General features: G+C 32.3%; 1 protein-coding gene across 1 annotated transcript in view; it reads left to right on the top strand.

The window, feature by feature from the left end:
* UBE2K (ubiquitin conjugating enzyme E2 K) overlaps nt 1-14,560 on the top strand; it is a 56,857-nt gene that overhangs the window by 25,286 nt on the left and 17,011 nt on the right. The window contains exons 2-3 of the mRNA XM_010980378.3: nt 3,844-3,937; nt 8,174-8,232. Of these exons, the coding sequence (XP_010978680.1) occupies nt 3,844-3,937; nt 8,174-8,232 (153 nt within the window). The remainder of the gene's footprint in view (nt 1-3,843; nt 3,938-8,173; nt 8,233-14,560) is intronic.

Genomic DNA, 14,560 nt, shown 5'->3' with positions numbered 1-14,560 from the left:
TGGAATTATATTGCTTGGGAGGAGGGTATAGCTCAGCGGTTTAGTGCATGCTTAACATGCGTGAGGTCCTGGATTCAATTCCCAGTACCTCCTTTAAAAATAAATAAACCTAGTTACTCCTCCCCCCCTAAAAAAAAAAGAGACCAAAAAAATTATATTTACTTCTCTGAAATTTGGATTTGAATTGTATTTTAGAAAACCTTTTCCAGAATAAATAGGAGAGGCTAATCTGATACATCATCCCCTTTAAAAAGTACACTGTTTGCTTTAGGTAGAAGTGTTTTGCTCCAACATCATTATCAAAAGTCAACATATTACAGTGTTAAATGGCTAATATACATTCAGCATTTACTGTTTGCCAGGCATTAGTTGTGTATTATTTAAATTCCCCAGTGAACTGTAAGTGGTAGGTACTATTATAATCCCCAGTTGACTGAGGCTGAAACTGAGGTAGAGTGGTTGGTTAACTTTCCCAAGGTCACATAGCTAGTAAGTTTTGTTTTATTATTATTTTTTTATTTATTCATTTATTTTTAGAGGAGGTACTGGGGATTGAACCCAGGATCCTGTACATGCTCAGCATGCACTCTGCTGCTTGAGCTATACCCTCCCACCATAGCTAGTAAGTTTTAAATAGGTTAAACAACAATACCTTATTCTTAGTGCTTTTATGATAAAATCTTTCCATTTTTAGTTTTTCCCACAAGAATGTAAGCTCCAAGTGGGCAGGGATGTATTTTTGTCACTTAATTGTTTCACTGACACTTGAGATTGCTTTCTGGCATATAGTAGACCCAGGAATTATTTGAAAGAATTTTGTGATGATGATGTCAATTCACCAAGAGACTTGGCCTTAAGATTCTACTAGAATTGCTTTAAATTCTGCACTGTTACTTATTAACAATGACGTTCATTTATTTACCACTTCCAGATTAACTTCAGCATTGTGTACTGTTCTGCATACTTTATTATGTATATTTTAATAAAATAGTTTATTTTAAAATTGTTTACTAGGAGTGGTAGCTTCTGTTCATCTCTTTTTCTTTTATGTGTTGGAAATGCATTGGAGCCACAAGGGAACATCAGAAAAATCAAGACTACAAGAGGTCCCACTGTTGTGTTTAGATGAGTTGGGAGAAGAAAATATAGAAAAGCAACTAACTTCCCAGCTGTCCTCAAAAAATGTAATACAGTGAAAACAATTCTTCAGAGTTTTATCCAAAAGCCTCAGTCTCCCTGGTTGTTGCAGTCATTAAAATTGAAAGCACATTGTTTTATTTATTTTTAGAAATTACATTTCCATTCTTAGTTTGAAAACAAACCTGTGAGATAAATCTTATAAAAATAGGCCTTTGAAATGAATGATTTTTGTAATTAATTTTGTTAGAGGGAGGGTAACTATATGCTACTTCTATTCAGGAAATTTTACTTTAATTCTAAGGTGTATTCTCATTTTACAGTAATAAAATTGAGAGTTAGATGGTAAGTTACTTACTTGAATTAACACTGTAAGTAAGTGGCAGAATTAGGAACCAACTTACGTTTTACTCCAAAGGCTTTTCTAACAGTGTGTCATTTTGCGTTATTTTCCATGTTTTCCTTACAGTTTTTGAGTCTTAAGTGAGATTTTTAAATTAGTTTGTGTGGGCAGTGGGATTGGAGTTTTGGATTGTGGAATTACTGAATGTTTGAATTTAAGTATATATGTAATAAATGATCATTGTTGCATGATGGAAAAAAAAACTGTGAAAAATCTTTGTCTTTAACTTTCCATTTTCTTTTTATCTTTGGTTATCTGTAGATAAAGACCCTACTCTAGAGCACAGAATATTTCTTTATAATGGGATTTATAATGGTGATTGTGTATTGAACTGATTTAGTAATTTTTTCATATACAAATAGTGTTCTTTCTCTAGAGTAAAAAAAAAAAGAACCCATCTTTCTCTGAATTATAAGTTGGAGGGAATGAGAACAGAAATAAAGACAGAGGTATAAAAATTAATAATTATTTACTTAGCATTTTACTAACCAGACAGTTGGAGGCAATCTAGAATCCAGCTTTTCTAGTTTGTTACCTCCTACTACCCTCCTCCAAACTTTAGTCTAATTGTAGTCCTGTAGTATCCTGCCGTTTTAGGATTATTTACTACTTTGGGGGAAAGGAGTATTACGGGTATTATAGAGAACTTTGAAAGCACTGATGATTTCCTGGATTTGATTATGCTTGTTGTTTTCCTAAGAAATCTTTGGGGAGAAATAGACATCTGTAGTTACACTTTTGGCTTCTTAAAATGGTCAGTGAAAATCTGATGCCTCTGATTTCCATTTTAACGTTATTCATTCCTGTGCATACTGAACAGAATATTTTACTGTTACTAAAATTGTACATTTCATCCTCTACTGTATATACCAAGAACGATAATGAACGATTTTGGGGGGCACAAGAAGAAGTTCCCATTATGTGTAGTTACAATTAAATTTAATATGGGGGTAAAATTATCTTCAGAAAAAATATGAAATATTTAATCCCAAGTGTAAAAAACGGTTGTGAAATAAACAGTACTAATTAACATACATAAAGTAAGTTTTTTAATCTCATGATTTTATTAAAAGATAGGAGTCATATGAAATCTTTAAAGGTTGGGTTTTAAGTTATATGTTTTTTCTGTACTTAACATTTTGTACTAAACTATTTAACACAGAAAAAGTGAAAATGGTATCTTCTCTGGGAGTAGGGGGAGGAAGTCAACCTTAAAACATTAATTCTTACACTGTCATCCAGTAGACAAGTTTAAGAAGGTACGTTCAAAAGCAAAAATTTAGTCTTGAAATCTTGTGAGGCTTTCTCCCCTAAAAGTAGATGTGCCACTTGCTAAAAACATGGAATCCTAACCAAAAAATGAAAACATAACTTGTATATTAAGAATTTATGTTTTAAAAAACTGAGAAAAGGGAAGATCACTGTATTAGGTGAATAGACCAGTAAGATACTGGTATAGGTTACAAAATGTAAGTGGAGAGCCCATTTGCAAACAGGTACTTGTGCACATTAATGTGAATCCCACTGGAGGATTTTCTGAATCGTGATCACCGTTTACTGTAAGAATGGATTATGACAGGATTATTGAGAGATTGAAGTGATAACTATAGATATGAAATTACTTTGAGAAGTGTAAAGTACAAAATAAATAGATGTAGATAAACTTAATATAAAAATCTATTTTGAAAAGTAGGTAGTTGCCATTGAGGTAAACTAAGCAGAAAAACAGATTGAGGAAGGCATTAGAGGATTTAGTGAGGCATTTAGGCTTCAGGAATTTTTGTAGAAAAGGAAATTTATTAGATCCTTAGAGCTTTCATCATCCTAGTTGATGGTGTAGTATTTCAGTTAACTTTAGCATCTAGAAATTCAAGTGAGAGGTTATAGGCTAAATGACTTTTAATGAATTTTTTGTTTATATGACTAGAACCCATGTAGCTTGGGGATATCGTATCACAGCGTTCATTTACAGATGAGTAGAACTATCACTTTGGACCTAACACACATGAAGTTGGCAAATATAAAATAAGTGCTATTTTTCTCTAAACATTCTTATGAAGTCAACAAGATGATGTACTTTTGTTCAAAGTGGTATGTCATTAAAAACATTGAAGTTAAAATTTGTTACTATTTTTGTTTCAAATATTAAAACTGGCTGAGTTCTAGAAAAGCACAGACTTATTTTTACTAGAGCAGATAAGCTTATGGAAGAGGGGGTTTCAAATTGTTTTTATAGGTAATACTTTAAAATAGGCTCTTTTCTTGCTGTTATAACTAACATTTATTTTCTGTTTATTTTTAAGACGAGCAAAAATCAAATTAAAGTAGATCTTGTAGATGAGAATTTTACAGAATTAAGAGGAGAAATAGCAGGACCTCCAGACACACCATATGAAGGCAAGTACTTTTTTCTGTATCAAAATATTGTGTGTATTAGAACTTGTCTGAAACATTAAATCAGAATAATCTTAACCATCTATAAACTATATGGAAGGTAATTTTATTTGGCTTAAAGATACATATAACAATTTTTAAATAAATTTAAATGCTTATGTATACTGATTTTTCTTACTGAATTTTAGCTAATTTTTTCCCCTAAACAGATTGAGTAGAGCCAGTTTCCAGGTTATATTAAGTTAGAATTTAACAGTGCAAAACGTCTAGGATGTTAAGCCTTTAACTTATATGGACTACAGACTCTCAGTTACCCTTCATATGGTATCTATAACAAACCTTGCCTTAAATTTCTGAGTGATGAGATGTTTATTTATTTGTTTTCTCTATAAATGTATTTATTCTGGATATTTCACATGAAGAAAATTTTATTTTTTTAAAAAAACTTCTCTCCCCTGTTTGTCATTTAGCATTTCATTTCACTCATGTCTTCATACAGTCTGTATTCCAAATACTTAATTTTCTTTATTTGGGAAAGCTTTGATTATTTCAAGACCTATAGAAAAGGGGACTACTTTGCTGAACTTTATGTTCACAAACTTAAGTCTATAGCTACTTTAGTCTATGTAATTGGGTGGTAAGATACAGAAAGAAGCTTTATAGCTTGTTATTCCCTGTATTAGGCAAATCTTCAGTAATGATTATTGTAAATATGGGTTATATAACGTAGCCAAAGTAGCTTGTATATAATAGGCATTCCAGTATTTGTGTAAGAGAAATCATATAATCTGTGGTAGTAGCACTTATTTTTACTTACTAGAGCTTCACATGTTTTCTCATTTAATCCTTATAACAAATTTTATGGGGTAAGTATAGTTATCACTGTTTCATAGATGAAGAAACTAAACTCAGGGAAGTTAAGTAACTTGTCAAAGTCAGACATCTAAGTGGCACAGCTGGGAAATGGCCTTTGGCTCAAAAGCTTATGTTTCTTACCACTTTCTGTTTTTGAATAAATCAGGATTGACCAAATATTGAAAGTGGTGGTTATGTCTACTTTGAATGTCGTGGTTCTATAATTCTGTAATGATCAGTTACCCAAAATTTTTCAGAAAAAGTCGACATTCTAGACTATTTCTCTATTTTCATTCAAATTTTTAAAGACCCTAGAATGTCTTCAGCATATCCTTTAAAATCTTAAATGACTAAATTTTATTTTGTTTTATAGTTCATATGAGTCATTTCTAGACTTACTTAATTTTTTATATTGTTTTGTAAGTGCCTCCTGTGTGCCAGGCCTTGTCTGGATGCTTTCATGGATGCTATTCATTTAGTTCTTTTTGACAGTCATTGAAGGGAGAAGAGATCTTTAGTTACCTTATAAAAATCAAGTTTGTCCTTAATAGCTGATGTTGTGTGTAATGATATAGTAGCTTCTTCTTGAAAGCAGTCATTATAAGTATTCTTGGATTACTTTTTTAGGTTATCTAATGTATTTTTCAAAGATAGTAGGGCAGTAGCATTATCATTCTGGAGCTCTTCCAGCAAATTGGTATTTCAAACAAGAGACCTCCTGAACTAAATTAGATAGGCAGAGTAAGCAACCCTTAATAAAGAAAGGTACATGAATTAAAAAAAAAAAAAAAGGACAATAAACACTTATTTGTAGGATGATGAAATTACAGCTGTACCATATTCTTCATTACTCAGAAACAAGTTTGGTCATTTTTAAGTGCTTATTTCTGCTGCTGCCACTAAATGAGACATTAATGTTTGATAAGATTAGTTTTAATATGTTTCTTGGGTATCTATTTGAAATAGATTAAATTGTATTCTTTTCATAAAACTATTGAAGAGAAGTTCATTTTGTTTAGGAAAAAACACCATTCAGGGGCATAAATTTATATACTTCTTTGAAATATGAATGGAATAAAATATATTTATTGCAGGACTCTTGCTAAATTTTGAGGGTTGGTTTGTTTGAATCTCAATTTAATAGCCAAGGCATAAGTTCATTGTGGAATGTTAAATTGTTTATAACCATCATTCAGAAATCAGATAGCTATTTTAGGTAGTGTTAAAAGTAGTCACATTGAGTAGTAGAATACCCCAAATTACCATACATGTTACCTCAGTTTTCTTCTTTTTCCTTAGTGGCTCAGTGGCACAGGAACAATTAAATTCTTAAGCCTTTCTTCCTAAGAGTTGTTTTAAATTTATGGAATCATTGTTGATATTTTTAAAAAATCTCATTCCTTTCCCATCTTCTCTTTGGATTAAGTTAAAGATTATAAATGCTTAATATTAAAAGCTATTCAAGAAGTAAATATTTTATAGTGAAGCTGTTATGATAATGTAGTTATCATAAAGCTCCCTTAGTTGTGTTGTTCTGATATGTATCAAATAATGCTATGGTTAATGCTACAGTGATTATAGTAGAAAGTTGTCAGATAATGCAAGACAGAGCATATTGATAGTATATGGAGTAGAAATAGGATCTATGGGACTCTAGGGCCCAACATTATTTATGTAATATTTCTAGGCCCTCACACTGCTCCTAAGAGATTGTTTTGGACATTCAAGAAGGAATAGATGGTTATAGAGAAGGAATAGAAAGTTACAGAGATAGTAATCTGGAATTTAATCCAAAAAGTAAGATTCATAGGAAGGAAAAAGAAGAATCTACATATTACTCAGGCCAAATTTATCATACCTGTATTTGAAGCTAGCATTTATAACTCTGAACATAAAACAGCTATCTCTTTATACGTAAAAATTTCCTCAGATACTCTTATCTGTCTTTTTTTGTTTGTTTCTTTTGTTTTGACTACTTTCCTTTATGTTTCACTATTGCCAAATGCTCTGTTATTTAAGCATCTAGTTTAACTTGTACATCAGTCAGTATGGGATTCTATTAAAGATAATAAGCAAGAAAAGAACAATTGGAACCAGAACAGGCTTGAATAAAGTGGTACCAAGTGAATTGCTCTTTTGTTTTCTCCCAGATCTACATTCATCTATTCCTAACAATCGAGGAAGTAACAGAATATACTGAAAGTTGAGTGTGTGGAATTTTGAAATTAATAGTGCTCCTAGTACACAGTTACGAGTTTTGTTTTGTTTTTTACTTTTTATTATAGAAAATTTCAGATACATACAGAAGTCAAATAGTAAAATGAAATCTCTATGCACTCATCAGCCAGCTTTAATAACTATCAATTGATGGCCAGTTTTTGACCTAATTCATCTGTTGATTATTTTGAAGGAAATTGCAGGCATAGTTTCATATGTAAATATTTTACTAGCACAGTTTTATTTGCTGTATTTTGGAATAGTGAGTATTGTGTGTTAGTGGGTCATAAAATCTTAGAATTGGAAGGTTCATTAGAATTAGGATTCAAATCCAGTCTGGCATCCAGTGCAGGACTCCCCCCTTCAGAGTTCCTGAGAGGCATTTATCCTTCCCCTTGAAGTACCCCAGTTATGGGAAGCTAGGTAAACTTTTTAAAAATACTTATTTAGCAGCTAGTTGCTCAAATAACTTCAAACCAAACCAGAATGTTGCCTTCTGTTTATATATTACTGGTTAGAACAGTCTCTTTGTAAAGTTTTGCATTTTGTGTACCTATTTAGAAGAAAATAATAGGTTTTTGTCTTTATGCTAAACTACCTCTTATTGTCAAATTTTATTTTTTAGATTTTAACAATAAGTGTTGACATTTAATTTGGAGCACAAATTACAAGTTTGGATTTTTGCATTTGAGAGAACCAGCTAGAAGTAGATTTTTTTCAGTTTATGACATAATCTATATATCCCTTTTCTCTGTACCATCTATGCCTTTACACCTCTCTGCCTTCTTTTTTTCTTTTTTGTCATTTAGCAACTCTTTATGGACTGAAGGAAACAAAAGGAGATGAAACCTGTGCTACTTAATTGTCTCAGTGAAGTCTTTGGCATTGGATTGTCTATGGATTTAATATATTTATCCATCTCTAGCCCAGTTATTCACTGATGAACCAGTATCAGTTATATAAAATGGGTATTCTGTATGGTTTAAATGACCCTTAAATCAAAAACTGGAACTTGTGTTTATTTCCATTTGGGATTTCAGTTTTAAAATGAATCTGTTGTAATTGAATATAAAATAGTACATGTTTGGAAAGTTCTGTCACTATATTTGACTTCACATATTTGAGGTGAGCAACATTCTTAACTTTCTGTTTTCCGTATTTTTCTAGGAGGAAGATATCAACTAGAGATTAAAATACCAGAAACATACCCATTTAATCCTCCTAAGGTATTGTAAGCCTACTTTTGTGCATGAACTTCTAAAATATATTTCTTGACTCATTTAATTAATATGTCTTTTAATGCTGATTAAAATTACAGATTTTTGAGTTGTTTATTGTGTGAATTTAGTGTGGACAAGATTTCAGGCAATGGCGGATGGTTTGCTTTTGGAATTAGAATGAAAAGCAGATTTACTCAGAGGCAGCCAGTAATGGCTGTAGACTGGAATAGGGTATTTTCTGACAGTGGCTTAAATTCTAGGTCTAGAAAATTAAGCACTGTTCCCAAATTTAGAGAATCCTTTTACAAGTTCTTATGTGTCTCAAAGAAGTGTATTTTCTAGGGAGGAGTATATTCTGAATTCATTCAACAATTACGTGAATACTTTGTGCCAATATAACACTAAATAAGACTTCACATTTTCCTTGTTTTCATAGGGTTCATGTTCTAGCAGGGAAAAAAATAATGAACAAATAATTGCAGCTATGATGTATGTTGAAAGAGGAAACAGAATAACCTAGGATTGTGTATAACAAGGAAAACTAACCTAAACTTACTTTTTGACTGAACAGCTTCCTTAATGTCTTTACTTTTGCTGTCATCACCACTTTAGGTTTGGCATTCAACTTTATTACTTGCCCTTTTTTGCCTATAATTTACTCAGCCTTTCATCTTTACCACTGCTGTTCATTCTTTGCATTGCTGTTCTATAAATCTTTCTAAAGTGCAGTTTTGATCATGTTTCTTTTCTTTCCTTGTTAATAGTCTAAACTCCTTAGCTGGGTATTTAAAAGCTCCTATAACTTAACCTTAGTCATCTTTTCCATCATAATCTTCTGCCACCCACAACATGGGTCTCATTTTCCAGCCTAGATTATTTGGTATTTTTAGGTAATGTTTATTCTTTCACACTTTTCCTGTCATTTTCGCTTGAATCATTGTCTGTATCATTTAAAATTCTAGTTTTCTTTTGAGGTCCAGGTAAAGTATTAGTTTCTCCATTAGGCTGTGCCTGTCAAATTGTTTCTCCCTCTACTCTCTCAGTACCATTTTAAATAATTTATGTAGTACCAACACAATTACAGTACCAATTAATGTACTGTATTATTGGGGGTTATGTATCTCTCACTAGTTTTTATACTGCTGAGGTCAAAGACCATGTCTTACACACTTTTGTGGCTGCTCAAAGGATACTATACTTTTGGAAGCTACTATCACTCAGAAAATGTTCTAGATTTCATTCATTCAGCCTATTGATTGTTCCTATTTAGGAATAGACATAGTAATGGAAATTCCAGGTTGAAGTTGAGTCACTTACCAGTTTGAGGTGCATCTAAATCTGTTGTTTTTATATATATAATATATGTTTTCTCATAAACCTGGTTGATTTTTTAAATTATGGTAAAATATACGTAACATAAAATTTACTGTTTTAACCGTTTTTAAGTGTGCAGTTCAGTGGCATTAAGCACACTGACATTGTTACGTAGCTATCTCCACCATCTGTTTCCATCTATCTCCACTATCTGTCTTTACTTTTTCATCTTCCCTGCTGAACAGTAACTCCCTGTTGCCCCATGCTGGTAACTACTGTTACACTTTCTCTCTATGAATTTGACTACTCTAGGTACTTTACTTATGTGGAATCATGCAATATTTGTCCTTTTGTATGTGGCTTATTTCACTTAGCATAATGTCTTTAAGGTTTGTCCGTATTATAGCATGTGTCAGAATTTCATTCCTTTTTAAGACTTAATGGTATTCTACTGTACATACATGCTACATCTTGGTTATCCCTTTAACTGTTGATGTATGTTTTGGTTGTTTCTACCTTTTGAGCCTGGTTAATCCCCTCCCCCCATTCTAAAAATAGTTTGTGTTTGTTGTAGAAATCTGAACAGTAAAGTGTAGAAAAAACATTTTTTCAGTATAACCACTTAGAGGTGACCATTATTAAGCTCTCATTTTAAACCTGTGATTTAATTTTCATCCTTATCTTGGTTACCCTCCACTGGGTAATCTAGGTTGTCAGTATTATCATTAGAATGAGTGGTAGTCACTTGAAGTTACTTTAGTTGTAGAATACTATGAATTTAAGAAAAGAAGACTGTAAAATATTTCAAGATAAGGATGTCCTCAAAGTCTAAAAAAATTTCTTTTAATGGAAATGAGGAGGAAGAAAGAAAAGACCCCAAGAGAGACTGCTTTCAACCATTGTATTTTTACTATTAAATAATGAAAACAGCTGCTGTCATTTGCTTTGTGCTAAGAATTTTATATGCCTTTTCTCAAACCGTCTGTAAAACAGTCTTAATAAATGAGAGTACTGAAGCTTAGAGGTTAAATAGAAACCAATTCCTATAGGAGCCATTGTCCTCTGCTTCCTTGATCCTGATGAGGAAAGAGTACGGGCAGGATCTCTGAAACAGTGAATATGATTCTGTCAAGAACAAGAGCAATCAACCACAGTTCAAATTTGACTTGACTTCTGGCATTTAACTGGCTTTTTGATTTTAGACAAGCTATGTAACTGCTTTGTGCTGCAGTTTCGTCGTTTGTAAAATCCTGTCAAAAGATTATCAAGATTAAAGGAGTTAGTCCTTGTAAAACAATATTTCAATAATTCTAAGAAACATTTTTTCACATATTTAACATCTCTGAAATCAGGATACATCTTTCGGTGGATGGCATGTCATAATTGGCAGAATTTTTTTCTTTCTCAAGGTACATAAAATAAAGGTGTGTTGAATAATTGATGGTACTTGAGATTTAATGAAAACAGTACTTAGAACACTGCCTGCATAGACTAAGCATTCTGTAAATACTAGCTAGCATTAACCAGGTACTACCAAAAAGAGGCCCTTCTTGAAGTGGTCAGTTGGCTTCCCTCTGCAACATCATCGTAAAATACAATAGCCTTGATGCTTAAATTTCCTCTATAAATTGAAATTCTCATAGGTCGCTTGTGGGAATGTAGTGTTGGAGCTACTTTGGAAAATAGTTTGGTCAAAATGGTAAAACATAGAGTTACCTTATGACCGAGATCTACTTCTAGTTATCTACCCAGTAGAAATGAAAGCATGTCCATACACCAATTTATACATAAATGTTCATACCAGCACTATTTTTAATCACCAGAAAGTGCTCTAAATGTTGATCAACTGAATGGATAAATAAAATACGGTATATCTGTACCATGGATTTGATTTTAAAAGTGAATGAAAGTAGTGATATGTTCTATAGGGTAGGTGAACTTTCAAAACATTGTGCTAAATGAAAAGCCCAGGTGCAAAAGGCCACATATTATATGATTTCATGTATACGACCATTAGAAAAGGCAAATCATAGAGACAAAAAGTAGATTGGTGGTTGCTTAGGGCTGGGGGAGTGTGTAGGAATGGGGAGTGACTGCTGAAGGTTACATAGTTTCTTTCTTTTTGAGGTGTTGAAATGGTCAAAAATTAGATTTCGATGATGGTTGTGCAATTCTGTGAATATACAAAACGCCATGAAGTTGTGCACTTTAAATAGGGATGAATTATGGCCTCAATAAAAGTGTTTATTTCCCTATGTAGTCTATAAGTAATCTCCAAAGTGATTGCATAGTCCTGGCTGTTTTAGGTGCTTGATACATTATTTCATTTAATCTTTTTTTTATATTTAAAATTTTTTTCGGGGTGGGGAGATAATTATGTTTATTTATTTGTTTAATTGGAGGTACTGGGAATTGAACCTAGGACCTAGTGCGTGCTGAGCAGACAGTCTACCACTGAGCTATACCCTTCCCCCCTTCATTTGAAATCACCATTTTATTAACCTTTCCTCCTCCTCCGTTTCTTAGAAACATGGGAAAAATAAATTCAAAACATAAGAACTGAGGTCTGTCTGGTGTTTTTGCTACTAGCTCTTGTTGCTCTTCAGGCCACTGCTGTCTTAATTTCAGCCATTCCATGCTAAGGTAGCTTCAACATTTAGAAAGATCTTCCTTCAGTTAACCCAAATTTGTTTCCCTCTGGCTTCCTCCAGAGTTAGTTGTAGTTAGAATTTAGTGTTCTTTTAAATATGGTACTCATCCCATTTGTGGCATTAAGCTTTTGCAGTAAATGTTAATTAATGTGTGCTAAATGTGTTCTAGATATGTACTGTATTGATCTGAATTTTTATTGGTTGGTAAATATAATGGAAAGAATGGGGAATATTTGTATAAATTAATCACAGAACTGTTTACATATGTTTACTATGTAAGTTCGGGTTTAATTTTAAGCTTTGTGAGGTAAAAGTATTGAAGTTAACAGTTATATTCCCACTATTATGGCGCTGAAATCGCACAAGATTGAAAACTTACATTGATTTATCTTAACATGGTCATAGAGTATTTTCTGTGTATTATTCTGCAATAAACTGTTGACCTGAAGAGCAGAAGATTTACTTCTAGATAGAAGATATATCTTTGAATCAGTTGAATATAAAGTAGAAGGAGTTGGATTCAAAGCATGCAACCAAGGTTATTTTTAAAGTAAATTGTAATATATATTCTATATATATTAGTGAAAAACCGATTAAATTAGGAAAACTCTAACGCAGTGATTTGCCCAACTAATGTACTGGAGATAGGTTGGAAATTTTCCTCTTTTTTCTTGATGTTATAAACATACTTTTTTATGTGAAATTGAGTATAAATGTCGATGCTAATAAACTTTAATGACTCTGTCCATCTGCACATGCATTTTTAAAATAAAATGGGGTATGGCTCAGGGGTAGAGTGCATGCTTAGCATGTAGGAGGTCCTGGGTTCAATCCCCAGTGCCTCCATTTAAATAGACAGACAGACAGACAGACCGACCTAGTTACCTCCCCCACAAAAATTTTTTTCTTACATAAAAAAAATAGCATTTCCTTTTGTACAGTAAGTTAGTCAAAGCTTATTTAATATTGTAACTTCCTTTAGTTCGAAGCTGGAAATACCTGATGAAAATATGAGCTCACATCTACCATGAAATAGGAGCTGAAATGTTTGTTGAACTAAAGAGCGAATTAATATAAGATACATCCTGTAGGAGGAGATAAGAGTACTGATGATGGTGTGCCAACATAGATAACTAAGAATAGTCCCCTTCATTCAGTTTGGTCTGGTAACACTGTGTAGTGTTGAGATTTTTGTTTCTAAATTATTTGAGTGCTCCTCAGAGCTAATGAGTGTTTTCAAGTTACCCACATGGTACTAGTGTTAGCACCATTTGTGTAAATAAGGAAACTTGAATTGTTATTTGTATAAGTATTTTAGTATTGTAAACCATCCCATATCTGTTTTGTAATCAGAGTCAAATATGACTCAGGTATGTCATAGTAAATGTCATTGTATTGTTTCTTACTTGTGTACTTTATGCTTTCTAAGTTATTTTGATTATACATTTTTGTTGTTATAGGACAGAGATGGGAGCATAATGAGAGAATGTGACAAATACATTGGATATGAATTGGGTATAGAATAATGGGATACATGGGGTACCATTGGTAATATTGAGGGCTGAGAAAGAAGTGAAAAATCCAAGAAAGGAGATAGTTGATGATCAAGAATAACAAAGGGAGGAATAGGAGATAAAGACTGGAAGACCACATAAAGAAGTATGTATAAGACAGTTACTTACATCTGTACTGGTAGCTAATGGAGTATCCTCTTGATAATTTCTTTATTGGATCATCTGCAAATTCAGAGTTATTTATTCCTAACTGTAGACTGTATTACAAAGTAAGAAATAGTTTAATAATTTCCTTAGTTTTGTGTATATACACATTTGTTTTTATGTAGAGTCTACAGAGAATCATGTATTGAAGATTCTTTAAAAAGTAAGATACAGTTCACCTTAGATTGTCTGCCTAAACTATAAACCTTCTGACATGTTCAGTAGTAATTTAAAATTCTACTAAATTAAAATTCCAGTCTTGTTCAAAATTTTTTTAACATTTCTATTGATTTATAATCATTTTACAGTGTTGTGACAAATTCCAGTGTAGAGCACAATTTTTCAGTTATACATGAACATATATATATTCATTGTCACATTTTTTTCTCTGTGAGCTACCATAAGATCTTGTGTATATTTCCCTGTGCTTTACAGTATAATCTTGTTTATCTATTCTACAATTTTGAAATCCCATCTATCCCTTCCCACCCTCCGTCCCCTTGGCAACCACAAGTTTGTATTCTGTGTCTATGAGTCTATTTCTGTTTTTTAGTTATGCTTTTTTTTTTGTTGTTTTTGTTCAAAATAATTGAACCAACTTTTGTTTTAAAGTCACAAAATGCTGTAATGTCTTGAGTTACTGAAATTATG

This window comes from Camelus dromedarius, chromosome 1 (assembly GCF_036321535.1).
Source record: "Camelus dromedarius isolate mCamDro1 chromosome 1, mCamDro1.pat, whole genome shotgun sequence".
NCBI lineage: Eukaryota > Metazoa > Chordata > Mammalia > Artiodactyla > Camelidae > Camelus > Camelus dromedarius.
This window is presented reverse-complemented; position numbering and strand designations above follow the sequence as displayed.